Source organism: Macaca thibetana, chromosome 1 (genome assembly GCF_024542745.1).
Source record: "Macaca thibetana thibetana isolate TM-01 chromosome 1, ASM2454274v1, whole genome shotgun sequence".
NCBI lineage: Eukaryota > Metazoa > Chordata > Mammalia > Primates > Cercopithecidae > Macaca > Macaca thibetana.
Window position 1 is genome coordinate 134,826,498 of NC_065578.1, and position 27,564 is coordinate 134,854,061.

Sequence of the window (27,564 nt, forward strand, 5' to 3'; positions counted from 1 at the left end):
AAAAATAAGCAGAAAACAAAAAAACTAATACACACCCTTTCTACATCTTCCCATCTTGAATATGATGGCTGGAGCTATGGAAGCCACCTTGTGACCATGAGGCAAGCATTTGAAAGAAAAAGATACCATGTTCAGGATGGCAGAGAATTAAACAGAGCCCATGTCCTTGTGATAAACTGTTAAAAAGGTTGTGATGAGTCAAGATGCCCTGGGTGCACAATGTTCTACAACAGGACATGCCACTCCCCCACTGACAGTAGGGTCTACTTCCCTACACCCAAGTTCCTGCAGACTAGGCTGGCTTTATGCTTGGCTTTGAGCAACAGAACATGGGGGAAAGTAACACTCTGGGAGTCCTGAGAACCCAGGTTAACAAGGCTCATAGTTTCTACCATTCCCTAGGAGAAGAATCCAGTCACCATGGAAAGAAGCCCAAAAAGAGAGGGACCACGGAGGAAAGAATGAGGTTGCAGGCATGGGAGTGAGGCCAGCTGACATCAGAAGAAGAGACAGGCCTATCATCCTGGCCATCCGCCATCCACTGGAGCCATCCCAGCTTAGACCTTGGTCAGGTGCACCAATGAGGCCAGTCAGATCCCCCAGCCCCAGCCAACACCACATGAAGCACAGATGAGCCACCCCTGCTGAGCCCTGACCAAATTCTCAACCTGTAGAATGGTGAGAGGTAAACTGATCATTCTTTCAGGCCTCTAAGTTTGGAGTGATCTGTTACTCAGCAGCAGATAACTAGCTGAAACAGGCCCTTAGGAGGCCACCAAGCACTGTCCCAGCCTATGCTGAAACACTGCCCCCAGGCCTGCTCCCATGAGATGCTCAAATGTCTGCTCGATCAACTGACCTTTGACGTCCAGATGGAAGGACAGCCGCTGGCCCCCAGCCTCACAGACGTACTCCCCGGCATCCGCCTGGCCTGCCTGCTGCACAACCAGCTTTCGCGTGCAGCCTGTGGCCTCCATGCGCACTTTTGAGCTGGAGCTCAGCTTCTTCCCATCCTTGTACCACATCACTTCTGTCTGGGCCTGGGCCACCTTGCAGCTCAGTGTGGCACTGGCTCCTGCCTCTGCCTGCAGCTTCCTGTGTGCCAGCTGCTCCTTGGCAAACACCACCTTGGGCTCTGGGGATGGACAGGGAAGGATGCACAGTCAGAGACTCCAGCGCACAGAAACTGAAGTTTCAGATGCAGAGGCTGCTCAGGCTGGAGCCCACTGATGACGGGCTGTCTGTGGCCCATGAACAGTGGCCTCACCAACCGCCAGCCAGAGGGTTTGAACAAGAGAGAACACATATTGGAAGCTTCAAGCATCAGCATGGGGAAGAATTTCCCAAGGCCCATCAGCAATATGTAGCAGATACTCTGGAGTCCAAACATTCCGTAACGCCTTAGAAAAAAGCACCACCCTGGCAGAGTTCCCCTTTGAAAGGAAAAGCTGCTGGTACTGTGTGAAACACCCACATCATGCCCTTGGCACTTACGAAAACTCTGCCTGAGAACCCAGAAAGCCTGGAGAAATAGCAAACACAGACACCCTCTTGGGTTCACGCTGAAAATCACAGGACATGTGGGAACCTCTCTCCCACAAAACCATGACCCAAACAGACCATCCCCTGGCCACTTCTCCCCTGGTTTGCACTAAAGCCAGAGCTGCTCTGTATCTGTCTGGGGTTTCCCTCAACACAGAGAGGAAACTCATACATCGAAAAATTGCTTATGAGGCCAGGCACAGTGGCTCATGCCTATAATCCTAGCACTTCGGGAGGGCAAGTTGGATGGATCACTTGAGCTCAGGAGTTCAAGACCAGCCAGGACAACATAGTGAGACCCTGTCTCTACAAAAAATTAAAAAATTAGTTGAGCACGGTGGTATGTGAGTACCCAGCTCCTCATGAGGCAGAGGTGGGAGGATTGCTTGAGCCTGGGAGGTCAAAGCCGCAGTAAGCCCTGACTGCACCACTGCACTCCAGCCTGGGCAACAGAACAAAATCCTGTCTCTAAAAATGAAAATCCCTTATGCTACCTCTTAACTAGGATAACATGTACACATAGTGATATGCACAGATCTGGTGCACAATTCTATGAGTTCTCACAGATATGTGCACCTATGTAACCCACACCCCACACTCACACAGCTCCCAGTTGCCTCCCCTACAAAAGCGACCACCATTCTCATTCCTAACCGTAGAACCTGTCTTCAAACTTTGAATATATGAAATTAGACAGAAGAGTTTTCTTTTTAGGTGCTATCTGTGCCCATTAACTAGCTACAAATACACATGCAGACAAAATAGTATTAAAAACTAGAGTACCACAAAAAATAAATAAATAAATAAGCTAAAACACACCAAAACACCATGCCCTACCCCTCCACCTGGCCCCACTACCTAGCTCTGCAGAAACTCCAATTTAAAGTCCTTTCGAGGCCGGGCGCGGTGGCTCAAGCCTGTAATCCCAGCACTTTGGGAGGCCGAGACGGGCGGATCACGAGGTCAGGAGATCGAGACCATCCTGGCTAACACCGTGAAACCCCGTCTCTACTAAAAATACAAAAAACTAGCCGGGCGAGGTGGCAGGCGCCTGTAGTCCCAGCTACTCCAGAGGCTGAGGCAGGAGAATGGCATAAACCCAGGAGGCGGAACTTGCAGTGAGCTGAGATCCGGCCACTGCACTCCAGCCCGGGCTACAGAGCAAGACTCCGTCTCAAAAAAAATAAATAAATAAATAAAAAATAAAGTCCTTTCATTTTTTCCCGAGTTCTGCCTTCCTATTTCTAAACAATATGTACATGCTGTTGATCAGTGGGTAAGAAGGAATATGCAGAAAATAAAGAAAAAAACAATACAATGAACACCCACACACTCCCCACCTGGTAAAGAAAGAAGAACGCCATCACCACTAGTTACCCCTCAGAGGTAACCCCAGCCTGAATCCTGGTTTTGGAATCTCCTTTTATTGTCTCGGTATGTGTGTTTATTGAGGGTGAATGTGCAAGTCAGGCTGCTCTGTTCAACCATTTACCCACGATGTGACCTTGGACAAAGTGACTTCACCTCTGCACATCGACTTCCTGCTGTCTGAAATAGAATGACCAAGGATTCACACAGGTGAGAGGTGTGGCACTCTAAGAGCATCTCCGGAGATTCCAGGCAGGAGATAAACCACAGCTGCCATGTGTTGCTGCCACTGCGTGTTGTTAACCACTAAACACAGAATGTCACGCTGTGCTTTGTAACCTGCTTTTCCAGTACAACACCACGTGCATCGATCGCCCTTCTTCAGCTGCAATGCGCAGCCCTATGCTCGTTTTGACTGCTCTATGGTACTGCAAAGTACACAAAGCCCCCAACTTCACCTAGTCATTCTTTTGTCTTTTATTATTATTATTATTATTATTATTATTCTACTTTTTTATGTTTTTAAAGGCAGGGTCTCATTATGTTGCCCAGGCTAGTCTTGAAATTTCTGGCTCAAGTGATCCTCCATCCTTGGCCCACCAAAGTGTTGGGACTACAAATGTGAGCCACTGCACCCATCCTACAGTTCCCTCTTATTTTTTGGTCCCTGGGCAATCCCTTTTTTCAAAGTTCCTTATACATTTGATGTCCCATTTCAAGTCATTTTGTAGAGGGTGGGTTTCTGAACATTTCAATGACGTTCTAGAAAAGACACAACTGGGCCAGGCGCGGTGGCTCATGCCTGTAATCCCAGCACTTTGGGAGGCCAAGGTGGGCGGATCACGAGGTCAGGAGATCAAGACCATCCTGGCTAACACAGTGAAACCCTGTCTGCACTAAAAATACAAAAAATTAGCCAGGCATGGTGGCAGGCACCTGTCATCCCAGCTACTCGGGAGGCTGAGGCAGGAGAATGGCGTGAGCCAGGGAGGCAGAGCTTGCAGTGAGCTGGAATCGCGCCATTGCACTCCAGCCTGGGAGACAAAGTGAGACTCCATCTCAAAAAAAAAAAAAAAAAGAAAAGAAAAGAAAAGTAAAGAAAGAAAGAAAAGGCACAACTGACATAGGGAGAGAATCAGGACAGCAGCTGCCTGGAGCAGGGTGAAGGGTAGACCGCATGAGGGAACTTTCTAGCAAGACAGAGATGCTCAGTACCTTGATGCGGACATGGTAATGCACGGTATCTACATTTTCCAAAATCCCTCAAATGATACACTTAAAATCTGTGCATCGATTACATCTCAAATGTCATTATTAAAAAATTGTTGGGCCAGGCGCAGTGGCTTATGCCTATAATCCCAGCACGTTGGGAGGCCGAGGCAGGTGGATCATTTGAGGTTAAGAGTTCAAGACCAGCCTAGCAAACATGGCAAAACCCTTGTCTCTACTAAAAATAAAAAATAAAAAAATTAGCTGGGGGTGGTGGCGGGCACCTGTAATCCCAGCTACTTGGGATGCTGAGGCAGGAGAATTGCTTGCACTTGGAAGGTGGAGGTTGCAGTAAGCTGAGACTGCGCCACTGTATTCCAGCCTGAGCAACAGAGCGAGACTCCACTTCAAAAAGAAAAAAGAATTCTTAGTCACGTGCAGTGGCTCACACCTGTAATCCCAGCACTTTGGGAGGTCAAGGCAGGGGGACTGCTTGAGGCCAGGAGTTCAAGACCAGCCTGGGCAACACAGCAAGACCCCATCTCTACAAAAAATTTCTTAAAAAATAACCACGTGTGGTGGCACGTGCCTGTGGTTCCAGCAACTCAGGAGGCCAAGTCGGGAGGATCACTTGAACCCAAAAGGTTGAGGCTGCAGTGAGCCAAGATCACACCACTGCACTCCAGCCTGGGTGACACAATGAGACTCCGTCTCAAAACAAAACAAAACAAAAAATCTGTTGGCACCAGAGCTTCCTTAATTTCATGATAACAAAGACAACTTTATATGTGCAATCAGATATTACACTGGAAATTTTAACTCAGGGACCAAGACAAAGTAGATATGATACTCCAACATAGGAAGCCACGAGGAGAGACAAATCTTGAAAGAAATTAGCAAAAAGAAAAAAACCAACAAAAAATTACCAAAAAAAAAACTAACCAGTTTTGCTGATTTGACCCTCTCCCTGCACACAGGGTAGCAGCCACAGCAGTATGGCAGCTACAGAGGAGGGTCTTGGGAAAGGACCTCACTGGATAAGGACGTGCTGCGGGTCCCATCCCCCACCCATGGAGCACCGAGAGGAGAGGGCTGCTCCCCCTACAACCAAGACCAGCACCTCCACGGGACACACGGAGCACCTATAGGCACCAGGGCACCACGCTCCTGAGAGCCACCACCATCTTTCCCAATCCCAAACTCAGCAAAGCCACGTGTGTAGCTTGAGATGGGCAGGGGTGGGTTCATTTACCCCATTGGGAATGGCGCCAAAGCTGTCCCAGAGCTGGTCGCCAACCACAGGGGCATTCTGCCTCCCACCGAAAAGCCTAAACACTAAGGTGGGAGCGGCCAGAGGCCTCCCCGAATCATGCAAGTGACAGATGCGCAGGATTTCCTCGGCCAGGATCGGGCTGAGCCAAGGCAGAAGAAGGGGTGTGCAGGAGCGACAGGACTGCCCAGAGGTCCCAGTGTCCTCTGCAGGAAGAAGATGATGTCCGGTGTTTTAGGAAGCAGAGGAAGAGAATGAGGTGGCCCCAAGGAAAGCATGACCTTGGCAGGGCACATGCACGTGGACCCTCAGGGACAGGTGATGGGGCTGCCGATGAACCCACTAGGGGGGCTCACTCTAAAGCCCTGGCGGGGCCCACACAAGGTCATCTTAAGGCAACTCCAGTCAAGCGTGAGCTTCCGGCACCTTCCTGGTTCCTTCTACTCTAGAGGCAGAAGCTGCAGGCAGCAGTGTGGCCAGGAGGGGAAGACAAGGAATGCTGTCCCCACACGCTAAGTCTGGGAGCAGAGGGGACACACCAAGGGTCCCCACGGGAGAGGAGACTCCATGGTCAGCTGAGACTGCAGCGCCCTAAACAAAAGGCACAACTGCAGCTCCCTCAGAACAAAGACAAAAGCCACTGGTCTGCGGAAGGTCTCAACCAGGAGCAGAAAACAGGCTTCTGAATAAACATACAAAGGATCCTGGCTAGTGCAGCACGGTGCTCTGTGGGTGTGCACAAGAATGCTGGATTTTCTAACAGAACCGCTGCAGGCAGCACAGCCTTCCCTTACAGGCCAGGAACAGGAGACGCAGAGAGGGGCAGAGGTGCTGAGTGCCAGTGCAGCACACACTCCACCACCTGGACAGGCGCTGACCGTGCCACTAGGGACCCACCTGCAACGTCCAAGCAGAAGGAGATCCTCTGTCCCCTGGCCTCACAGCTGTACTCCCCAGCGTCTGTCTGGCCCGCCTGCTGCACCACCAGCCTCCGCGTACAGCCCACAGCCTCCACGTGCACTTTCGAGCCGGAGCTCAGCTTCTTCCCATCCTTGTACCACGTCACCTCCGTCTGGTCCTGGGCCACCTCGCAGCTCAGCGTGGCGCTGGCCCCCACCTCGGCCTGAATCTCCCTGCGAGCCAGCTGCTCCTTGGCAAACACCGCCTTGGGCTCTGGGATGGATAAGGGGGAAGGTGGGGTCAGAGGCCCTTCCAAGTGAGGTTTGCAGGGCCTGGTTCTTGGTTATCAGATTCTGTACCCCAGGCACGCACAGTCCCGCCGCAGGCTCCTCCGTGGTCCGTGTGCTCAGGCGTAGCTCTTCCCATGCACAGGCAGCTGTGATGCCCAACCCCTGCCCCGTGAAGGCCCTAGCATGCGCCAGGAGGGTGGGGCATGTGCCTACAAGAAGCTGTCAATAGGGCCTTGTGGCCTGGGTGTCCTTCGCAGACCCAGCATGCTGTCTCTCTCTCCCCTAAACTCCCGCCCGTCCTGGAGGTCCACCGCCTATGGACACAGGCCATGATGTGGACCAAGACGGAGAGAAGGTTCAGCTTCACAGATGCTCCCGATGACTCAAACAACAGAGAGCAGGCACAGGCTGTGTTCTGCATTGTGGACGAATTGGCCATTGGACTGTGAAAGTTAGAGGGCTGGGCTGGCACGATTTTTAAACTTTTATATGTTAAATGCCCACATACCTCCCCCTGGAAGCCAGCAGGATAGTTTTCCAGAGCCTGGCCTTTGGGCCCTCCCTGTCGTGGCTTATGTGAGTGGGACCCGGCCCACAGAGGTCCTACAGCCATGCTCCCTGAGAAGCCCTCTGTGTTCCTCCTTCAGCCTCCCAGTCAACACCTCTGGGCCCAGGAGGCTTCCAGAAAGAGCCAGGGCTCAGAGCCACCTACATTCAAATCTTAACCTGTCAAAGACACTCCCATCTGTGGCTCCGCTCAGCCTCAGTCCCCTCATCTTAAAAACAAGGAGAAGGGCTTTAGAAACATTTTTGGCCCAAGCACTTTGGGAGGCTGAGCCAGGAGGATTGCTTGAGACAAGCCTGGGCAACATAGCAAGACCTCATCTCTACAAAAAATACACAAATTAGCTGGGCTTGATAGCACGCGCCTGTGGTCCCAGCTACTTGGGAGGCTGAGGTGGGAGGATTGCTTGAGTCTGTGACGTTGAGGCTTCAGTGAGCCGAGATGGCACCACTGCACCCAAGCCTGGGCGGACCCTGTCTCAAAAATAAAATAATAAAATAAATAAAATACAAAATAAGATAAAAACACATTTTAAATGAAGTGCCCAGCCCTAAGCCTGGCCCACAAACACATAATACACAAAAGCGTCCGTAGAGCTGTGAGTGAGCCCCAGCGGCGACGATGAAACACAACAGAAGACAGAGGCCCAGGTGCAGATGGAAAAAATTCTCCTAAAGCCTAAAAAAACCAAGTCCATGTCCACTTTCCACAATTTCCTTCATGTTATCTTTTCTTATTTTCTACATTTAGATTCTTTACCCATGTAAACGTCAGTTTTTCATGTCATTTCTTTTCCCAAACAGAGAAGCAAATGTCCTCTGGGACAAGGCAGCAAACATAAGAAGCTATGTTTGCTCATCCTGGTCTGCCAGCAGAATTCACCAATCCTGGCCCAGTGAGTGAGCACAGCCCTGGGGGACACAGCGCAGGTTCCCATGTCTCTTGCCTGAAGTACAGCAATTTTAGGAAAGGTAAGTTCAATGGTGCGGGCCCCTTCTTCTCCCTGCATGTGAGATAACATCTGGCAGTATTCATGACTGTGCCTCTGTCATCTGTAACCAGGTGCACCCAAGCTGTGAGGAGCTCTGGCTCTAAAGGTACCTTCTGAGCAGCTACAGAGCCTTCCACACCTATGTATGACCTGCAAAACTCTGCTTTGGAGCAGCTTAATAGAAAGTTTGAAAGACTCTCTTGGGCCACAATTCTCGAGCCTTCTGAATAAAACTAATTCTTTTAAAACCTTGATTTTTTTTTCAGTTGACACCCTGAACCATTTGCTGGAGAAAAGAAGGGTCAGGAAAGTCAATCCTGCTGTGCTGGAGGCAGCCAGACCTGCTCCCCACCCAGCATGGGCCGGGATGCATGCACACACAGCGTGCTCACCAGAGACGCGGAGCCGGAAGTCCACAGAGTCCTCGCCCACACGGCAGGAGTAGATGCCCTCATCCTGCCTGGTGACTGTGGCTGCCACCAGCCGGTGCTGCGTCCCCACATCCTCCTGCAAGAAGCGCTCACCGGAGCGGCCCAGCTCCATGCCATCCTTGTACCAGTGCACGTGGACATGGGCTTCGGAGGTCTCACACTCAAACTGCACCGGGCCCCCAGCCACGGCATCCACACAGCTGCCTGCCATGTCCTTGTGCAGAAAGCACGGGAGGCCTGCAGGACACAGGGCGGGTCAGAGATTGCAGAGGCCCTGAGCACAAACTCAGCCACAGTGCTCACAAGCTGGAGCTGCTCCGGCTTCTGGGACCACACAGGACACCCAGGCTCACCAGGCCAGAGGGACCCTGCTGGGCAAGCAACCAGCTCGGCCTGCTGACTCTAACCTTGGGACTTGTGCCCACCAGAGCAACCACCCAGTTACAGAGTCCCTCCTCCTACCACACTGGGCTTGCCCCCACTGCCCTGTCCCTCACCCTCCCCACAAAGTCAGAGAACCCCGCAGAGGCTGCCAGCTGCCCCCACCTTGCACGGACAGCTGGTAGGCGATGCGGCCCCCGCAGCTGACGCACTCATAGAGGCCTGCATCTTCCCGGGCCACATCTCGCACAAGGAGCACCCGCCTCCCGGCCGATGCCTGCACCTCATACTTGGGGCCTGGGGGCAGCATGCGACCATCCTTCAGCCACGTCACAGCCGCAGCCTGATCTGACAGCTCAGCCAGCAACTGCGCCTCCTCGTGCAGCCGAGCCAGCACCTCCCGGGCAGCTGCGGCTGGCGGCTTGTGGACAGTCAGCCCTGGTGCCGCTGGGGGCCGGGTATGCGTGGCCAGAGGGGAATGGATGGAGAGGCACAGAAAGGTGGACAGAGGAGAATGGACGGAAGGGGAGACAAGGAGAGACAGACACAGGGCAGAGAAAGAGATAAAGGGAGGGACCCAGGAGAACAGCACGGGAGGACAGCGAAGGAGAGGCAGGCAGGGGAGAAAATGGCAGAACAGAGGTCACAAATATACCAGAGAAGCAGTGGAGACGGAGGTGGAACAGCCAGGCATGGGACGGCAGAGACAGAGAAAAGCAGGAGAGAAGCAGGAAAGAAACGGAAGGGAAAAGATGAACAAGAGAGAGGAGCGAGGAGTGGGAAAGGAGGGAAGGAGGGAGACAGACATGAGGCTCTGCCCAACAGGACCCCTGCAGCCCCAGGCCCTCACCCAGACGCCAGGGACCAGTGCCACCAGCCAGCCTGAGTAAGTCCTCGCACGCCCACCACCCTGCCTGCTTCATCCCAGTGACCTGCAGGCTGAAAGGGTGTCCTGGGGCCCTCAGACCTGTAGCAGCCCTACCTGGAGCCCTGACGGAGCCCACCCTGGAGAAATAAGGCTCAGGGTCCCAGGCTGGGACCCTGCACCTACCCCGGACCTCCATCCGGATGCTGCTCTCAATGCCATTGGCCACGAACTTCAGCTGCGCCCCGTGCAGGCTGGCAGGCACCTCCCGGATGGTAAGCATGTGCCAGGTGCCATCCGAGCGGATCTCAAACACACTGCTGGTCTTCAGGGCCTGCCCATCCAGGAACCACTCACCCGCTGAGGCCACCGTAAGGTCCACAGAGAAAGTGACCTCGCCACCCTCCACTGCCTGCACTGCCTTCAGCGGTGTCCTCACGGCCAGCTGGGGAGCTGTGGGGCGGGCAGCGTCAGAAAGGGGCCAAGGAGGAGTAGGGAGTACTGAGGGGGTCTCTGCCTTCCCCTCCTCTTCCTACAGAGCCTGGACCCAAATGTCCCTTCTCCAGGAAGCCTGGCCAGCACACAGAGCGCCCATAGGCTCATGGCACAAGTCAGGCTCATGAAGGAACAAGGACAAGGTACAGCTACCCCGAGACCCCTCCGGCATCCCATAAGCCTCACCAGACTGGGGCAGCCCTGGAGCCCTGTCCCTTGGGTCTGCTGGAGACAGGCAGGCTCCTGGGGGCCCTGTTGTGGGGTCACCTCTCCTTCCCACCATGAAAACTGCATCAGGGCAAGGCCTTGGCAGCCCCCCTCCCCACAGAAAGTCTTCATGAGACCACTCTGACCTTCCCTGAGGCTGGACCTGGGGCATTCCAGGGCAGGTGAGCAGTCCCATAGGTTGTAACAGGAAGGCCCCACTTACCCAGGTGGACATTCCCCGGGAACTCCAGGTAGGGACTCTGACCAAAGCTGTTGAGAGCTGACACTCGGAACTGGAAGTCCCCCTCCTCAGCCACATCAGCCACGGTCAGCTCAGGTGTAGCCACCCATTCAGCATCGTGGCACCTGGTCCACGTGTAGGTGCCAAGTTTCTTCTTCTCTACCAGGTAGCCGTCAATGGTGACAGGGCGCTCCCCATGGGGTGGTGGGGACCAGCTGAGGATCACGGAACTCTCTGTCTTGGCCTTCACCACAGGATCCACAGGGGGCTGCAGGGGAGGCTTCCTGGGGGCTGTGTGGAGGGTGGGCAGAGGTCACCTACTGGGAGCCTCTTCCTGAGCCCTGGGTCTGGAATCACCTGGAGGGGTATCACAGGATCCCCAGCTCTCTTGGGGCTGCTCTGGAAACCTGGACCACTGGCCACAACCTCCATCCCCAGACCTGCAGCCACTTCTCTGGCTGCAGCTGAAAGACTGCAGGGGCTCAGGGAGCCTAACCTTGGAGGGCCAGGACTATGGTCTTGCCCTGGCGGCCCTCCGTGCAGCAGCAGGCTGAAGCCCAGAGTTGAGCTAATGGAGGCCAGGGGACTGGGACCAGGGAGACAGCAGGGAAGCGACGCCATCCTGGGAGCACCCTCAGGCCCTCACCCGACACGCAGAACTGGGTGGACGTCCGGCAGTCGCCAGCCATAAAGACCACCTGGCCCACATCCTCCAGGCAGCACTGGGAGATAGTCAGTGTGTGGCGCGTGCCCTCTGCGGAGATGGCTACGCGGCCCCCGGTCACCACCTCCTCCTGGTTCCGCACCCAGCGGACGGGGCCCACCGGGACCGCCAGCTCCACGCAAAACATGGCCGTGTCGCCCACGCGCACCGCCGTCTTCCGAGGGAGCTTTCGGAGGAGGTTTCCTGGGGTGGAGGGAGCCGGGCCGGTCAGACCAGCCCCTGCACCCTCCGCTCCAGACTCGCTCCTCCGCTCGCCCCCATCTCTCGGCTGCCTCCAATTCACTCCTCCGCTCAACCCCTTTCCTGTCCCGCCGGCTCAAGTTCCAGCTCGGTCCCGCAAGACCCCTGCCCACTACATCTCCCATTCCCCCTAATCCCCACCCTGTGCCCCGCCCCAGCTTGCTCCTCCGCCCCCACCTTACCTGCCCTTCCCGCCCCAGTCCCGCCCCTGCCTGCCCCGGTCCCGCCCCTGCCTGCCCCGGTCCCAACTCGTACCTCGCAAGCCCAGCCCGTCCGCACCCTGCCCGTCCCCGTGCCCACCCAGCCCGTCCGGCCTGGCTCCTCCCGCCTCCCTCCTCGGTGCTTCCTTGCCCCCGCTACCTCCCCGAAGCTGCCCCCGTGCCCCGCCCCGCCTGCCTTGGACTGCGAGCTCCGCCACCGTGCGGCTGCCCTCCTGCGTTTCGCAGATGTACACCGCGTCGTCGTCGGCCGAGACATTGCGCACGGTTAGGCGGCGCTCGGTGCCCTCCTCCTCGATACCGTACTTGGCGCTCGCCCACAACCGCGTCTCCTCCTTGAACCACGCGGCCTCAGTGGACGGCTGGGGCACCTCGCACAGGAACGTGGCCGACTCCTTCTCCCGCACCTCCAGATCTTGCAGCCGCTTTTTGAAGGGAACCGCGGGTTCTGCCAGGAGAGGAGACTGGTGAGAGGGGCGGGGCCGGAGAGTGCAGGACGAAGGCGGGGTGGGAGGGGGAAAATTGGGGGATTGTGGGCGGGAAAGGAGACTGAAGGATGCAGAGGTGAGGGTGTGGGAAGGAGTAGGGAACAGGAGCAGAGGGGCTGGGTGGCTGGAAAGGGGAGGGTGCAGGGTAGAGGAGTGGGGTGGGGAGAGGAGCTAGAGGGGCTACGGGTTGGGAAGGGCGCAGGGGAGAGTCGGGAAGTTGCGGGGCGGGGAGTAGAAGAGCAGAAGGCGGAGTGGTGGAGGTTGGGGAGGGAGCAGCGCGAGGGAGAGGGCAGGGCTGAGGAGGTGGGATCCCCTGCGGCCCCGCCCCCCTCACGCCTCTCCCCCCCCCCCGTCTGTGGGCCAATGGTGGGGTGGGGTGGGGTGGGGTGGCACGCGGAGGGGGCGGGGCGGGCAGGGGACTGGATTGGGAAAGCGGGTTGCGGGTCATTAAGGCAGCTCATGGGGGGTCGCCCGCATTTTGCGCACCAGGAACGGACACCTGCAACCCTGGATTCCACGACTGGACAGACGCGGATGGGAAACTACACCCGCAAGGGCGAAAGGACTCAGGTGCAGGGGTTGGGGAGGAACCTGGGCCCGCTCGCCCCGCACCCAGAAGCTCACCGCGCACTACGACCAGCACGGAGCTGTAGGTCTGGCCCACGAGGTTGGACGCCGTGCAGGTGTAGAGGCCGCGGTCCGACTGCTTGCAGAAGAGGATCTTGAGCACGAAGTTCTCCTGCGCGTCCTCGTACACCACGTGGCGCCGGCCCTCGGTCACCAGCTGGCCGTCCTTCTTCCACACCGTCTCGGGCTTGGGCTCGCCGGTCACGTAGCAGCTGAGGCGCGCGTGCTTGCCTTCGGTCACAGTGCAGGTGCGCGTGCCGGTGCTGGGCGGTGAGGCCGGGGCGCCCTCGGCGCGCATGGCCTCGCGCCGCCGCTGCAGGTGCGCCAAGAGCGCGGCAGTGGAGGTCCCGGGAGGGCTGGCAGTGTACGCGGCGTCTGAGTCCACCACGAGCGCAGCGGCGGCGCTGGCGGCGCCCAGCGGGTTCTCGGCGCGGACCTCATAAGTGCCGCCGTCGCGCGGCCGCGCCGCCCGAATGCGCAGCGCACTCGCCTCACCGAGCTCCTCCACGCGCACGCGGGGGCCGTCGGGCTCACCCAGGCGCCGCCCGTCCTTGGACCAGCTCACTGCCGGCTTCGGGGAGCCACCCACGCGGCAGCGGAAGGTGGCCTCTGAGCCCTCGCGCACGTGGATGGACGTGGGCCGCAGCAGGAAGTGCGGCGCCTGCTCGGCGCAGGCGGCCTCCGCGTCCACCTGCAGGCCCACAGCGGCGAAGGCCTCGCCTATGGCATTGCGCGCGCGGCACACGTATTGCCCACTGTCGCCCAGCGCCAGGTCCAGGATAGTGAGGCGGTAGAGGTCGCCGTCCTGGGCCAGACGGAAGCGCGCGCCCGCCGCCACCGGCTGCTGGTCCTTCTCCCAGCTCACCTGTGGCGTGGGATTCCCCACGATCTGGCAGCTGAGGGTGGCGTCCTTGCCCACCGACACCACGAAGGCCTTGGGCCGGGTGAGGAAGCGGGGCGCCCCGCTGAACTGTGACTGATCCATGAGGGTGGCAGCGGGGACCTGCGAGGAGGTGGGGATGCTCTTAGTGGGGATTGGAATGACGCCCGGGTGCACCCCACCGTGCTGCCTGGGGAACCCAGTTCAACACCTCCATACATCCTATTTCCACCCCCCACCCCCGCCTCGCGCCCTGAGGAAGCATCACCGGTTCACATCTGGCCCAGGAGTGCCGACTTGCCCTTTTCTGGGCATTTGGGGTTTGGTACCCTCACCTGCAAACGGCTCTTCTAGCGTCTGAGAACATCTCCTTCCCTCTCCGTACCTACAGAGACCCACTGCCCCAGCTACAGTTACTGGAGCACATGTCCCAAACCTACACCCCCCAGCAACCAGGCAGGGCCCCCTCCCTCGAAGTGCCCGCTATTTTCAGTTCCTCACAGCCTACAAGCTTTGCAGCACCTTCCTGAGGCACGCAGACCTGCCTGGTGCGGGGGGTGTCCTTTCTCCTGCCCCACACACTGCTGCCTCTGGGGCCTAAAACTTCAGCTGGCCTGTGTGTCTCCCACACCAAGAAGGGGAGGCTCGCTGGGCCCCGGCAGCCCTGGGTGCAGGAGGCCCACCATGGGCACTGGTCTCATGCCCATCTCCTCTGCCTATCACACAACAAAGTCACCGGTTCTCCACCCTGGCAGGCTCCCCTCTGAGCCTCTTCTAGGTGAGCTGCATCCTCTGCCCTGGGCAACACCCTTACTCCCTCCTCTTCTTCACCCCCTTCCCATCCCACCCGCCCCCCCCCCCACCCCGACCCCTAGGGCAGCTCTCCTTCAGCAGCCCCTCCAGGTTGCACTGAGCGGCCAGTCCCGCCTGCAGCTGCCCTTGCTGCAGAGGGGCCTCACCTCTTCTGCAGGGTCACACACCTCCCTCCTCCCCAGGGGCATGCTCATCCATGAGCCGGAAGGACTGGAAACCACTTAGCTGCTTGTTCCCAGGCCCCTCCACTGAGTCCCAGGGTCGGATTGGGATGCAAGGGCAGCACAGTCAGATATCTGGCTGGGGAGCATAGCTGGGGGACCCGAGTCTGGAGCTGGCAAGGCCAGTAATATCCCCCTGGAAGAGCTGGAGACCTCCAGGCTGAGACCAGCTGGGCTGGGTCAGCTGGGCCCAACTTGGTCACCCCACAGTTCTCAGCCACACTGGCCAGCTGGACATGCTGCAGGGTTGAGGGTGGACACCTGGGTCCTCCGGGGCACCTCAGTACCAAAGGCCCCGGGTGACGTTGTCCTTTCACCACCCCAGGCCAAGCCCAGAGGCCAGCCACCCCAGTACAGATCCCCCCATATAGATGGTGTGGGGTGACACTGCCCTGCCTGCCTGTGCAGCTCTTCTGTAGGAACAGCAGGTGTGAGTGGGCCCCGCTGACATGGGCTGGCCCGGGGTGCCTTGACTCCCTCCAGCTCTGGCAGACACAACCACCTCATGGTGGAGAGGCCCCTGCCAGGGCACCTTGCCTGCACTCTCCCTCAGGCCAGAGCCACCAGCTTCTGGGCCTGGGCTGCCCACTGTGGGCTGAGCCAGGGTGACTCTCCTGGGCCCTCCTCCTGGTCCTGCGATTCAGGTAGTTAATCCCCCTTAATCCCCTTGGTCAGGCTGAGGCTGGAGCAGGGCTGGACTGCGGGCAGTGGGTACCAGTCTGCTGACTCACTGTGCAGTCAGCACCTCTGCTGCAGCCTAGCCTCCCCACCCACAGCAGGGCTCTGGGGCTGGGGAGGACCTGGGCAGGGGCCCGCCCACAGCAGGGACTGGGGTCCGAGTTTCACCCTTTCCAGGAATTTGCTTCTATGGGCTCCTCCCAGGACTCAAAGGGCTACTTTGACATCAACTCTCCAGGGCCCACGAGCTCTGGGCTGTCCCCAGCACTCTCCAAAGTCATACAGTCAGGCCAGGTTGTGGTGGCAAGCACATGTAATCCCAGCACTGTGGGAAGCAGAGGTGGGAGGATCCCTTGAGCCCAGGAGTTCCAGGCCAGCCTGGGCAAAATGTGAGACCCTATCTCTACAAAAACAATTTTTAAAAAAGTTAACTCAATGTGGTGGCAGGTGCCTGCTGTCTCAGCTACTCAAGAGGCTGAGGCAGGAGGATGGCTTGAGCCCAGGAGGTCAAAGCTGCAGTGAGCTATGATTATGCCACTGCACTCCAGCCTAGGCAAAAGAGCAAGGCCCAGTCTCTTAAAAAAAAAAAAAAAAAAATCATATAGCAGGTCTGTGGGTTCCCCAAAAACAGAACGGGGTGTTCTCTCCCCCAACCTCTGCCACACCCAGAGCCCCAGCTGGCGCTGCCAGGGTCACAGTGGAACAACAGATGAGGCAGCATGTGTGGGTAACTTCTCTGGGCCTAGAGGACTGGGACAGGTCAGGGAGCTCCCGTTACTGCCCATGCTAAAGGGACAGAGGGGCACAGGCTGACCTTGGCCTGGGAAGAGCGGGTAGACACTGAGGTCCTCATCAGCTGCCAGGGATGGCACCATGGCCCTGGGGCCTGCATTCTGTCACCTGGTGCAGACCCAGGAGGCCGACTGCAGGGTCTGGGGGGCTCGTGGCAGCCCCGTCAGGAGGCATCCCCGCCAGTCAGCAGGCCTGGGGCCAGAGAAGGGCTCACCAAGCAAGGACACTTGAGGATTCAGGAGCCATCTTCCTCCCTGACAACCCATATCACAGATGAGGAAACAGGCCGAGCAGGAAGGGGGCCATCACGGTCACCCCTGGGGCTCCCAGGAAATCCATCAGGCACTGAGACATCTGCAGAGGCTGTCTTCTTTCTCTGCCACGTTTTGGGTCTGGGCACCCCACGAGCTTCCCCGGGGGGGCAGACCTCAGCCTCCCAGGAAAGCCTTTTACCCACCATGGACCACACTTGGGCTCCTCAACCCTTCAGAGGCGTCACTCCAACCTCGTGGGACCCCCCCAACCATGTCCCGGGTGACAGGCCCTGTCCACAGCCGCCCACCCCTCAGCAGCCCCTCCACCCTGACTGTTGCAGAACTTTGCCACTCTGGTCCTCCAGGGGCCCCGGGACCATCATCAGGAAGAGTCCAGAGTGGGAGGCAGCTCCCAGGGCGCCACCTCACCGGCCCTCCCCACCCCCACACAAACAGGCAACCTGGGCAGCCTGTGCTCCTGCGCCCTTCCAGCATGAAGTTCCAAGGGCAGTGTCCCAGGGCTGTGCCTCACCTTAGACCCCACTGGAGGCTTCAAGCGCTCCGGGGAAATTCTTTCCTGGAGTCAGGTGTCAGCGCCCCTCTGGCTGTCCCCTCTGCTGAGCCAACAGGCCCAAAATAGCCCCAGCTGTCACCGGGCATCTATCTCAGCAGTGCTGGGGGCAGGGCCAGCCGGACCCCCAGGCCGCTCTCTGAGCGAGGGTCAACTCTGGGGTAGAGGGAACGGTGGGTGTAGGGCACTGCCCCAGCTACCCCACAGCCCCAGGCCAGCTTAGTGGCTCCATCCCTATGTGAAGGGCCTGGGGCTGAGAGGGAGCAGCTCTGGGGCTGAGAGGGAGCAGAGGCTGGAACCCCAGCCCGGCCACAGGGAGCCGCACTGTGGCCAGACCCCAAAGGCTTCCCCACTCCCCAGACGTGATCTTTAGTGGAGCCACCCTCCAGGGCACAGAACTGCCCCCACCCTGCCCGGCTCTGTCTCCTCACCTTTCCCTGTGGGGGCTCTGGGCAGCACACAGGCCGGGGGTGCTGGCTGGGAGGCAGGGGCTGCCGGGTCTCACCTCCCTCCGAGGGCCCAGGACCAGCAGGCTACCTACCAGCAGCCCACACTCCAGCCGCTCCTCAAACTGGACGGGGACAAAAGGACAGGCAGACACTGTCAGTTGGAGAAGGCTGGGCCCGCCCCCACCCCACCCCCTGTGCGGGCCAGGCTGGCCCAGCCCAGCTCCAAAATAACCCGGGTGTCACCATCCCGGATTCAGTTTCACCCTCGGCCCTGTGGGAGGCAAAGGGCAGATGCTCGGGGCCACAGCCAGGGAGGGGGGACAAACGCCTGTGTCCTCAGCAATGATGGAGGCCAGGGGTCACAGCCAGGGATGCGGGACCCCGTGTCCTCAGCAGTGATGCCAGCCGGGGGGCAACAGCCAGGGACGGGGAACACACCCGTGTCCTCAGCAGCGATGGAGGCCGGGGGCCACGGCCAGGGACGGGGAACACCTGTGTCCTCAGCAGTGATGTGGGACAGAAGCCACAGCCAGGGACGGGGGGACCCTGTGTCCTCAGCAGGGATGGAGGCCAGGGTTGCCTGTGTCATCAGCAGTGATGCAGGCCGGGGGCCACAGCCAGGGACAGGGGTACCCTTGTCCTTAGCAGTGATGCAGGCTGGGGACCACAGCCAGGGATGGGGGGACCCTGTGTCCTCAGCAGTGATGCTGGCCAGGGGCTGTAGCTGGCCTGCTCCCCTCACCTCAAACCAGCATCCTGGAGTGTGGGCCAGGAAGGAGCCTGGGGGACCCAGGAAGGCTCTGAGGGAGACAAGGGACCATCCCAAGGGGAGTCCAGGATGGATCTTGAGGCAGCCCCAGTAGTGCCCCCAGAGGGGACGCAGAACCACCCCCTAGAAGGACCCAGCACCCACCTGAGGGCCGGCACTTGAGGGATGGAGGCAGGAGCCTGGTGCACCCTGCTTGGCCAGGCCCAGGCCTGTGGCAAGCCGCTGCCCACCAGGGGCCCTCCTGGAGGCCTCAGCTGGGTCTGAGAGTCATCCTTACGTGGGAGCAGCGGGGTGTCCTGTGAGAACTCAGCCTGCCCCGGGGGAGGGACCAGCCCTGGGGAGAGATGCTGATGGCACCCTGCTTCATACCCAAGAGGGGCTGACCCCGTCCCCACGGCCCTGGCCAGGAAGAAGTGTGGACCGGGCACTAGGCAGGCCCCACCAGGGGAGGAGCAGCCAGAGAGGGTCGCCCAGTGGGAGCCCTGTGCCAGGGTGGGCCCAGGTCCAGAGGAGGAGCCGAGGCTCTACCCACAGGGGCCTCCATGGAGGGAGGAGGGAGCCTGCACCCTGCACCTGGGGGCACCTATCCTGAGGTGTGCTGCCAACAGGGTCCCAGCTGCCAGCACCAGGGAGCCAAAGAAGGGGCCGGCCGGCCAGGGCCTGGAGCTGGGCCTAGGAGGACAGCTCAGGCTGTGGCAGGAGGGAGGGTGGGGAAGACGGGGGTGCTCAGAATCTGCTCTGTGCCTCCAGGCTTCGCCCCATCCCTGATCCAGTGCCAGGCCTCTATGTCCTCACAGGGTACCCCAGGCTCTTCCAGGCAATGGCCAACATCTCTCATGTGTCCTCAATCGGAAAGAGGGCAAGGGTCTCTGGAGTAATGGTCATGCCATTATGCAGCCTTATCTCATGACTGATCACCTCCAAAAGCTCATGTTCTAATCCTGTCACCTTGGGGGTGAGCATTTCAACGTGTGAATCTTCAGGACACACATTCAGACCACAGCACCAGGAAGAAAGGAAAGGCTGGAAGGAGAGCCCACTCTCCCACCAGGAGCTTGGCCCTGAGCTGCCTCAGCCATGCAGAAGTGTGTGTGCATCATGTATGCTCCAATACATGCCCCACTCCCTCCTGGACAGGGCAGTGGAGGGTGCAGAGAAGATGGCTGTGCGTGCCAGCCCCCTGCAGGTCCTCCTGGACCTGGGAGAAGCGATGCCCCCACAGCCTCCAGGAGCGACCTGCCCTCCTGACACTCTTCACTGCTGCCTGCTCCGCTGCATCTCCAAACACCACTGCTAGCCATCAGGCTGGATTTTCTGCCTCCTTCACAGGACCCCTGTTATTCCTTATTTCCCTGCAATGTATTTGTTGAAGACAGTGGGATATTTGCACAACAGAGCTTCTGGAGGCACTGTGCCCAGGGTGTCCTTCATACCATGGAAGGCCACGGGACGCAATGGCTGGCCATGGACCTTGCCTATTCCTGGCTGGAATCCACTGCAAAGAGAACTTTCATGGAGCTGCTGTCTGTTCAAAGGGGTACAGGTAGAGAAGGAGCAGACACAATTTCCTGAGGAAAGCAAATGTCACGTGTCCCTTGAGTTGCCAGCTTCCACAGAGATGTCCCGTGATGAGCCCTCCTCCCAGGGGCTTTCACAGCTGGGTGGGCTGGCATCCTGGGTGCAGTTTAACTGAAGGGGGTGTTCTCATAGCCACCTCCCAAGGCCTGAGGGATGGTGGGCCTGGAGGCCTCAGACCTGCGCCTGAGGCCTAGGTGATGGGGTGGCTGGGCCCCGGGTGCCCACGAATTATAGGCAAAAAAACCTCTACGTCAGTCCCACAGGGTTTCCTGAACATTTTATGATCCCCAAGTCATATCTGAACATGTCAAGAATCTCTGGTGTCTTGGCTTGGGTGTAAAGATGAAGTTCTTTCCTCCTCTGTATTCTAGGAGGAAAGAGGGTTTTCATTCCCTTCTGAATGTTAGGAGGGAAGGCATTTTCCATCCTTAACCAGCTTGTAGATGACACACATTCAGCAAATGCACACTCCCAGCAGCACCGAGAGAACACACAGGTGTGCCACATTTTTGTGTTCATAAGGCCTTTTCATGTCAGCATCTTATTAGATATTCCCAAACAAGGGTGTTTTTTCATGTTATAGAAGAGGGGCCTGAGGCTCACAGGGTGAAAACAATTTGCTTAAGCCTACACAGCGGCTGTGCTGGCAACATTTCTCCTGTTATAAATGAGAAGCAGCCTTTATGGTCACAGAGATGTGACTGCTAAGCGCATTGTCCCACCCTGAAGGAGATCCTTCCTCAACAAGAAGACATTAGTGCAAAGACTGATGAAGTCTGTAGTTTCGTTTTTTTGGCGTTTTTTTTTTAAGCATAAGGGGTTAAATAATCTTGTGAGGATGCAAATACCAAGTTTGAAAAAAGCTGCCCAGATGGAAATCTGCTTGCATTTGTGCAAGCAGATAGGTGAGGGGTTTTTATTGTACTGCCATGTCCCCTACCTGCCCCAGCTTTATTGAGTTATAATTGACAAGCAAAAATTGTTTATGTTTAAAGTGTACAATGTGATGTGGCTTTTTTTTTTTTTTTTGAGACAGAGTCTTCTTTATCACCCAGGCTGGAGTGAAGTGGCGTGATCACAGCTCACTGCAGTTTTAACTGCACAGGCTCGTGATCCTCTTTCCTCAGCCTCCTGAGTAGCTAGAACCACAGGTGTCAGCCACCATGCCTGGCTAATTTTTTAATCTTTTTTTTTTTTTTTGAGACGGAGTCTCGCTCTATCACCCAGGCTGGAGTGCAGTGGCCGGATCTCAGCTCACTGAAAGCTCTGCCTCCCGGGTTCACGCCATTCTCCTGCCTCAGCCTCCCGAGTAGCTGGGACTACAGGCGCCCACCACCTCGCCCGGCTAGTTTTTTGTATTTTTTTTAGTAGAGACGGGGTTTCACCGTGTTAGCCAGGATAGTCTCGATCTCCTGACCTCGTGATCCGCCCGTCTCGGCCTCCCAAAGTGCTGGGATTACAGGCTTGAGCTACCGCGCCCGGCCTATTTTTTTTTTTTTTTTTTTTTAAGAGACAGGGTCTCCCTGTTTCCCAGGCTGGTCTTGAACTCCCGGACTCAAGCAATCATTCCCACCTTGGCCTCCCAAAGTGATGGTATTACAGGCATGAGTTACTGTGCCTGGCCAGAAATGAATTATAATTAAAGACTTCTGTATATTTTAATGGAAATACCTCCTTTCATTGCAGCTGGGTTGCTTACAAATACACTACTTCAAAGTAAACTTTCTCTAGTAACATATCAGGAGTAAAGTAAAATCTGTTTGGAGCAAGTAAATCTGACTGTTACCCCAGTAAGTTATTGCTTTAATTTTACTGACTTGTTATTGATATATAATTGTACATATTTACAGGGCACACATGATGTCCTGATGCCTGCACACAATGTGTAATGATCAAGTTAGGGTTTATGACACCATTCCCTCAAACACTGATCATTTCTTCACACTCCAAATCTTCTCTTTTAGCTATTTTGAAGCATACACAAGAAGCTGGTTCCTGGACCCCCGCATATACCAAAATCTGTGCATACTCAAGTCCTACTGTCGGCCCTGTGGAACCCAAATATAGGACAAGCTGGCCCTCCCTATACACACAGGTTTGACATCCAGAGAACACTGTTGGTTCCCTTCCCATTTGGTTCCAGAAAATCTGCGTATAAGTGGACCCAGTGGTTCAAACCCATGTTGTTCAAGGGCCAACTATATATGATGAATTATTGTTACCTACAGTCACCCTACCATGCTACTTAACACTAGAACTGATTCATTTTCTCTGACTGTGTGTCTCTACCCATTAACCAGCCTCTCTTCATCTCCCTTCCCGCTTCCCTCCCCAGTCTCTGGTAACCATCATTCAACTCTCCACCTCCATGAAATCAACATGAGTGAGAACTGGTGAAACCCAAACATAGTCTTGAGTTTAGATTTTTTTTTTTTTTTTTTTTACTGTAAGAGGCTAAACATTGAGAAGGACACAAAAAAAGTCTGGATACAACTGCCCATATGAGAATCTTGCACTTGCACAAGTAGAAAGGAGAGTTAGTTTTTATACCATTGCATCCCCAATCCCAGCTTTATTGATCCATAACAAATAAAAATTGTACATATTTAAAGTGTACAATGTGATGTTTTGATATATGTCTACACAGTGCAAATTAGCTCCCACAAAGGAATGACAACATGCGATATTTGCCTTTCTGTGCCTGGCTGATTTCACTTAACATAATGGCCTCCAGTTCCATCCACGTTGCTGCTAATGACAGGATCTCGTTCTTTTGATGGCTGAATAATACTCCATTGTGTATATATACCATGTTTTCTTGGACATTCAAGTTGATTCCATATCTTGGCTATCATGAATAGCTACAGTGAACATGTACCCTAGTAACATATTGGATAGACACCACACACTTAGGTAGCATAAAACAAAGGAAAGTTATTGCTGTTTTGAAAAACACCTAATTTACAAAGTTATTCATGTGTATTAAATTACACCATAAAAATAACAGGGCCTTTGTCTTTCTGGGATTTTTCTCCTGGGCCTACCTCAGCACCTTCCTCTTTAGATCACATGTTAGGAAAATGCTATTATGGAGGAAAAGATCTCTTATTTCAATTATCTTGTTCTCCTAATTTGAAATAGGTTTGTCCATTTTGTTTCTATTTCAAGACCAAGGGATAGAAGCTCTTGGTTTTTCTGTTTGTGCTGCTAAATATATATATATTCATTCTATGGTGACAAAATATAATTTTTAAATCATCTATTACAAAATTAGGCAGTCACACCAAGAATGGGAAATAAAATGGAAAATGCTACCTTTTTAGATAAGGTAAATTATAGAGAGAAAAATGACAATTACTAAATACGATCATTTATTTCACTTTTACATTGTAGAAGGTTTATTAAAATAAAGAGCTGGTGCACAGCCGCTGTGTAAAACAGTATGATGGTTCCTAAAAAACTAAACATAGAATCCCTATGTGACCCAGCAATTCTATCTATCAGTATGCACCCAAAAGAATTGAAAGCAGGGTCTCAAAAAGATATTTGTACACCCACTTTATTTTTAATTTAAAAATATTTTTTAGGCCGGGCGCGGTGGCTCAAGCCTGTAATCCCAGCACTTTGGGAGGCCGAGACGGGCGGATCACGAGGTCAGGAGATCGAGACCATCCTGGATAACACGGTGAAACCCCGTCTCTACTAAAAAATACAAAAAACTAGCCGGGCGAGGTGGCGGGCGCCTGTAGTCCCAGCTACTCGGGAGGCTGAGGCAGGAGAATGGTCTAAACCCGGGAGGCGGAGCTTGCAGTGAGCTGAGATCCGGCCACTGCACCCCAGCCTGGGCGACAGAGCAAGACTCTGTCTCAAAAAAAAAAAAAATATATATATATATATATATATTTTTTTTTTAAATAGAGATGGGGTCTCACTATGTTGCCCAGGCTAGTCTTGACCTCCTGGGCTCAAGTGATCCTCCTGCTGCCACCTCCCAAAGTGCTGAGGTAACAGATGTGAGCCACCGCAGCCGGCCCACCCATATTTATTGCAGCACTATTCCCAACAGCCAAGAGCTGGAAGCAACCCAAGTGTACATCAACAGATGAGTGGATGAACAAAAGGTGGTGGATACACACAAAGGACGGCTATTCAGTTTATTTTATCTATCTATCTATCTATCTATCTATCTATCTATCTATCTATCTATCTTGTTGCCCAGGCTGGAGTGCAATGGTGCGATCTCAGCTCACTGCAACCTCTGCCTCCCGGGTTCAAGCGATTCTCCTGCCTCAGCCTCCCAAGTAGTTGGGATTATAGGCATGCGCCACCACACCCAGCTAATTTTGTATTTTTAGTAGAGATAGGGTTTCACCATGTTGGTCAGGCTGGTCTCGAACTCCCGACCTCAGGTCATCCACCCGCCTCAGCCTCCCAAAGTGCTGGGATTACAGGTGGGAGCCACTGCACTGGGCCTTCAGTTTATTTTTAATTCAGCTTTTAAAAGCAGGACATTTGTAACATCTACAATAGAGATAGTTCTTGAGGACATTATGCTGAGTGAATAAGCCAGGCACAGAAAGACAAAGACTGATTGCACTCCTGTGAGGTCCCCAGAGGATTCATGCCCACGGAGACAGAGGGTAAAATGGGGGTTCCAGGGCTTGGGTGGGGGTATGGGGATTGGTGCGTCATGGGGACAGATTGTCAGCTTTGGAACATGAAGAAGCTCTGGAGATGGGTGATGGTGATGGTTGCACAACCACATAAATGCACTTAATGCCACTGAACTGGACACTTAAAATGGTCAAAATGGTAAATGTTGTGTTCTCTGTATTTTAACACAATAAGAAGAATGGGGGAAAAGTGAAGAGCTAGCCACTGAGACAACCAATCACAAAACGGCAAGGGTTCAGCATGCCAGAACTCCATGCCCACCGATCACAAGGCTGGGACCCGTTCCTCTGAAGCACGGGGGTAGCTCTGGCTGAGCTTTAGAAGGAAAATCATGTTGTCTTTGCAAAGGCGAGCCTGTGGTCAGAACCCTGCAGAGTTTGCATCATGAATGAAAAGAGCAGATCTGGGGAGAGACTCAAGTGCAGGAGCGCTGGGAAACCCATCCCCCAGGACGGGACTCTGTAAGGAAGTGGCTTTCTGCTGCAGGAGTGCATTTCTTCACAATGCCACTGTATGTTGCCTCAGCAGACAGGGTCGGTAATTACCCTGGCTTTGAAGTATTTATGCCTCTTTTAATCTCCCTGAAGGTTTCTGAATGTGTTTTGTTTTGTTTTGTTTTGTTTTTGAGACGGAGTCTCGCTTTGTCACCCAGGCTGGAGTGCAGTGGTGAAATCTAGGATCACTGCAACCTTCACCTCCCAGGTTCAAGTGATTCTTCTGCCTCAGCCTCCCAAGTATCTGGGACTACAGGTGTGTGCTACCACACATGGCTAATTTTTGTATTTTTAGTAGAGACGGGGTTTCACCATATTGGCCAGGGTGGTCTCAAACTCCTGACCTCATGATCCGCCTGCCTCAGCCTCCCAAAGTGCTGGGATTACAGGCGTGAGCCACCACACCCGGCCCTGAATGTGGTCTTAAAGGCCATATCTCTAGCATGTCACACATGCATAGGAAGAGTCTGTGCCTCATTTTTAAATCCTACCTGTGCCAGAGAAGGCCAAGTCTGAGAGGCCTGTCAGCTTCACTCCTAAGATGGTGTGAGAGCCTCATGAGCAGAGGGCCCGGCCTTTAGTGACATCCAGCCCTATCCCTTTTGTGGGGAAGTCAGCCATGCCTGGCTCCCGCTCAAACAGGTACGTGTGTGTCTTTAGAAAAATAGTTGCAGAATCTTACTGGAAACCGACTCTGCATACCACCAAGCCTTGTCACAGAGCTCCCAGTCAGATACTCCACATCTGGGTTACTGGAACAGTTCAGGGTCTGTGGAATTAAAGGACATGTATATCTGGTCTTTGATGCAAACCACGAAGACCACAGGCTGCCACTGCCCAGAAAACTGACTCCAAGATTTGCCAAAGGGGAAAAGAAGTTCATAAGAACAGAAAGTTCTAAAGCACTCCCCATAGGAACTGACTATTTGAAACAGCACATGGGAAAAGAAGTTCAACCCTAAGGGTGCTCTTGAAAACAACTGTTCCTCTTACCTAAGACCAACAAGCTCAATCTCAGGCCAGCTAGTTCACCAGAGGAACTTCAACAGGACACAGCTAAGAAGAATGTCCTGGGTCAGAACAAACCTCAAAGACCGGGTCAAAATGACCCCCGTGCCTGGTTTATTTGCTCAACATAATAACCTCCAGTTTCATCCGTGTTACTGCAAATGACATGATTTCATTCTTTTTGATGGCTGAATTACATTCCGTTGTGTATATATGCCACATTTTCTTTATCTATTCAGGCACTGGTAAACACTTAGGTTGGTTCCACATCTTGGCTATTATGAATACTGCTGCAATAAATATGGGGGTGCAGGAAGCCCTTTGATATACTAACTTCCTTTCCTTTGGATAAATACCCAGTTACGTATCAATACAAATAAATTAAAAAGAAAAACAAAACAAAAATTACCCCCTGACCAAAAGACAATGGAGGAATTTATGTTCCCAGGGCATTACTCAAAACAGTAGATTAATCAGCCAATATTAACAGCTGTGGGTGGCATTAAATAAGACAGTTTAACAGAGGGACTAGGGAAAGAGACAGTCAAAGAGAGCTCTCCTGGCTGGGAAGAGTGGCTCATGCCTGTAATTCCAACAGTTTGGAGGCTGAGCTGGGAAGACTGCTTGAAGCCAGGAGTTCAAGACCAGCCTGGGCAACATTAAGAGACCCCATCTCTATAAAAAAAAATTTTTTTAAGGACCAGTTGGGCATGGTAGCTCACACCTGTAATCCCAGCTACCTAGGAGGTTGAGGTAGGAGGATCATTTGAGCCTGGGAGGTGGGGGCTACACTGAGCCATGATCACACCACTGTACTCCAGCCTGGCCAGCAGAGTGAGACCCAGTCTAATGAGAGAGAGAGAGAGAGAGAGAGAGAGAGAGAGAGATCCTAAAATCACTGTCATCCCAGGGTGACTTTGTGCATGCTAAAGATCACACCTTCTGAGGAGTGTCACACTGCAGGGTAAATAGCCAAGTCACTAAACAAATACATAAGCAAACAATTGAAAAAGAAATCCAAGAGAGGGAGGAATTGAATCAGAATCCAGAGTTGATACAATATATTGCCTAAAATATCTAGTTTTCAACAAAAAATGAAAATTACAAGGCATGTAAAGAACAGGAAAGTATGACCTATAATGGAGGGAAAGGGAGAACAGACAACATAAACTGTGAGAGGATCCAGATGTTGGACTTTGCAAAGATTTCAAAGCAGCTATTATAAATATGTTTGAAGAACTTAGGGAAACCACACTTAAAGAAGCAAAGGGAGGTACAATGATGATGTCTCATCAAATACAGAATAAAGAAACAGAAATTATAAAAACAAC

The 27,564-nt window shown here is 54.5% G+C and overlaps 1 protein-coding gene across 40 annotated transcripts in view; it reads right to left on the reverse strand.

The window, feature by feature from the left end:
• Positions 1-18,384, reverse strand: part of OBSCN (obscurin, cytoskeletal calmodulin and titin-interacting RhoGEF) — a 166,909-nt gene extending 148,525 nt beyond the window's left edge. For 16 of the 40 annotated variants that reach the window (XM_050756950.1, XM_050756994.1, XM_050756941.1 and 13 more), the window contains exons 1-10: positions 17,693-18,363; positions 13,050-14,055; positions 12,116-12,385; positions 11,402-11,662; positions 10,738-11,046; positions 9,999-10,265; positions 9,113-9,394; positions 8,528-8,803; positions 6,287-6,562; positions 860-1,135 (exon numbers count right to left, since the gene is read on the reverse strand). In XM_050756950.1, the coding sequence (XP_050612907.1) occupies positions 860-1,135; positions 6,287-6,562; positions 8,528-8,803; positions 9,113-9,394; positions 9,999-10,265; positions 10,738-11,046; positions 11,402-11,662; positions 12,116-12,385; positions 13,050-14,037 (3,205 nt within the window). In that variant the 5' untranslated portion in view covers positions 14,038-14,055; positions 17,693-18,363. Of the gene's footprint in view, positions 1-859; positions 1,136-6,286; positions 6,563-8,527; positions 8,804-9,112; positions 9,395-9,998; positions 10,266-10,737; positions 11,047-11,401; positions 11,663-12,115; positions 12,386-13,049; positions 14,056-17,222; positions 17,418-17,692 lie in introns of all 40 variants that reach the window. The other 24 variants (XM_050756913.1, XM_050756856.1, XM_050757050.1 and 21 more) reach the window with 12 other exon arrangements.
• Positions 18,385-27,564: the final 9,180 nt, after the last annotated feature.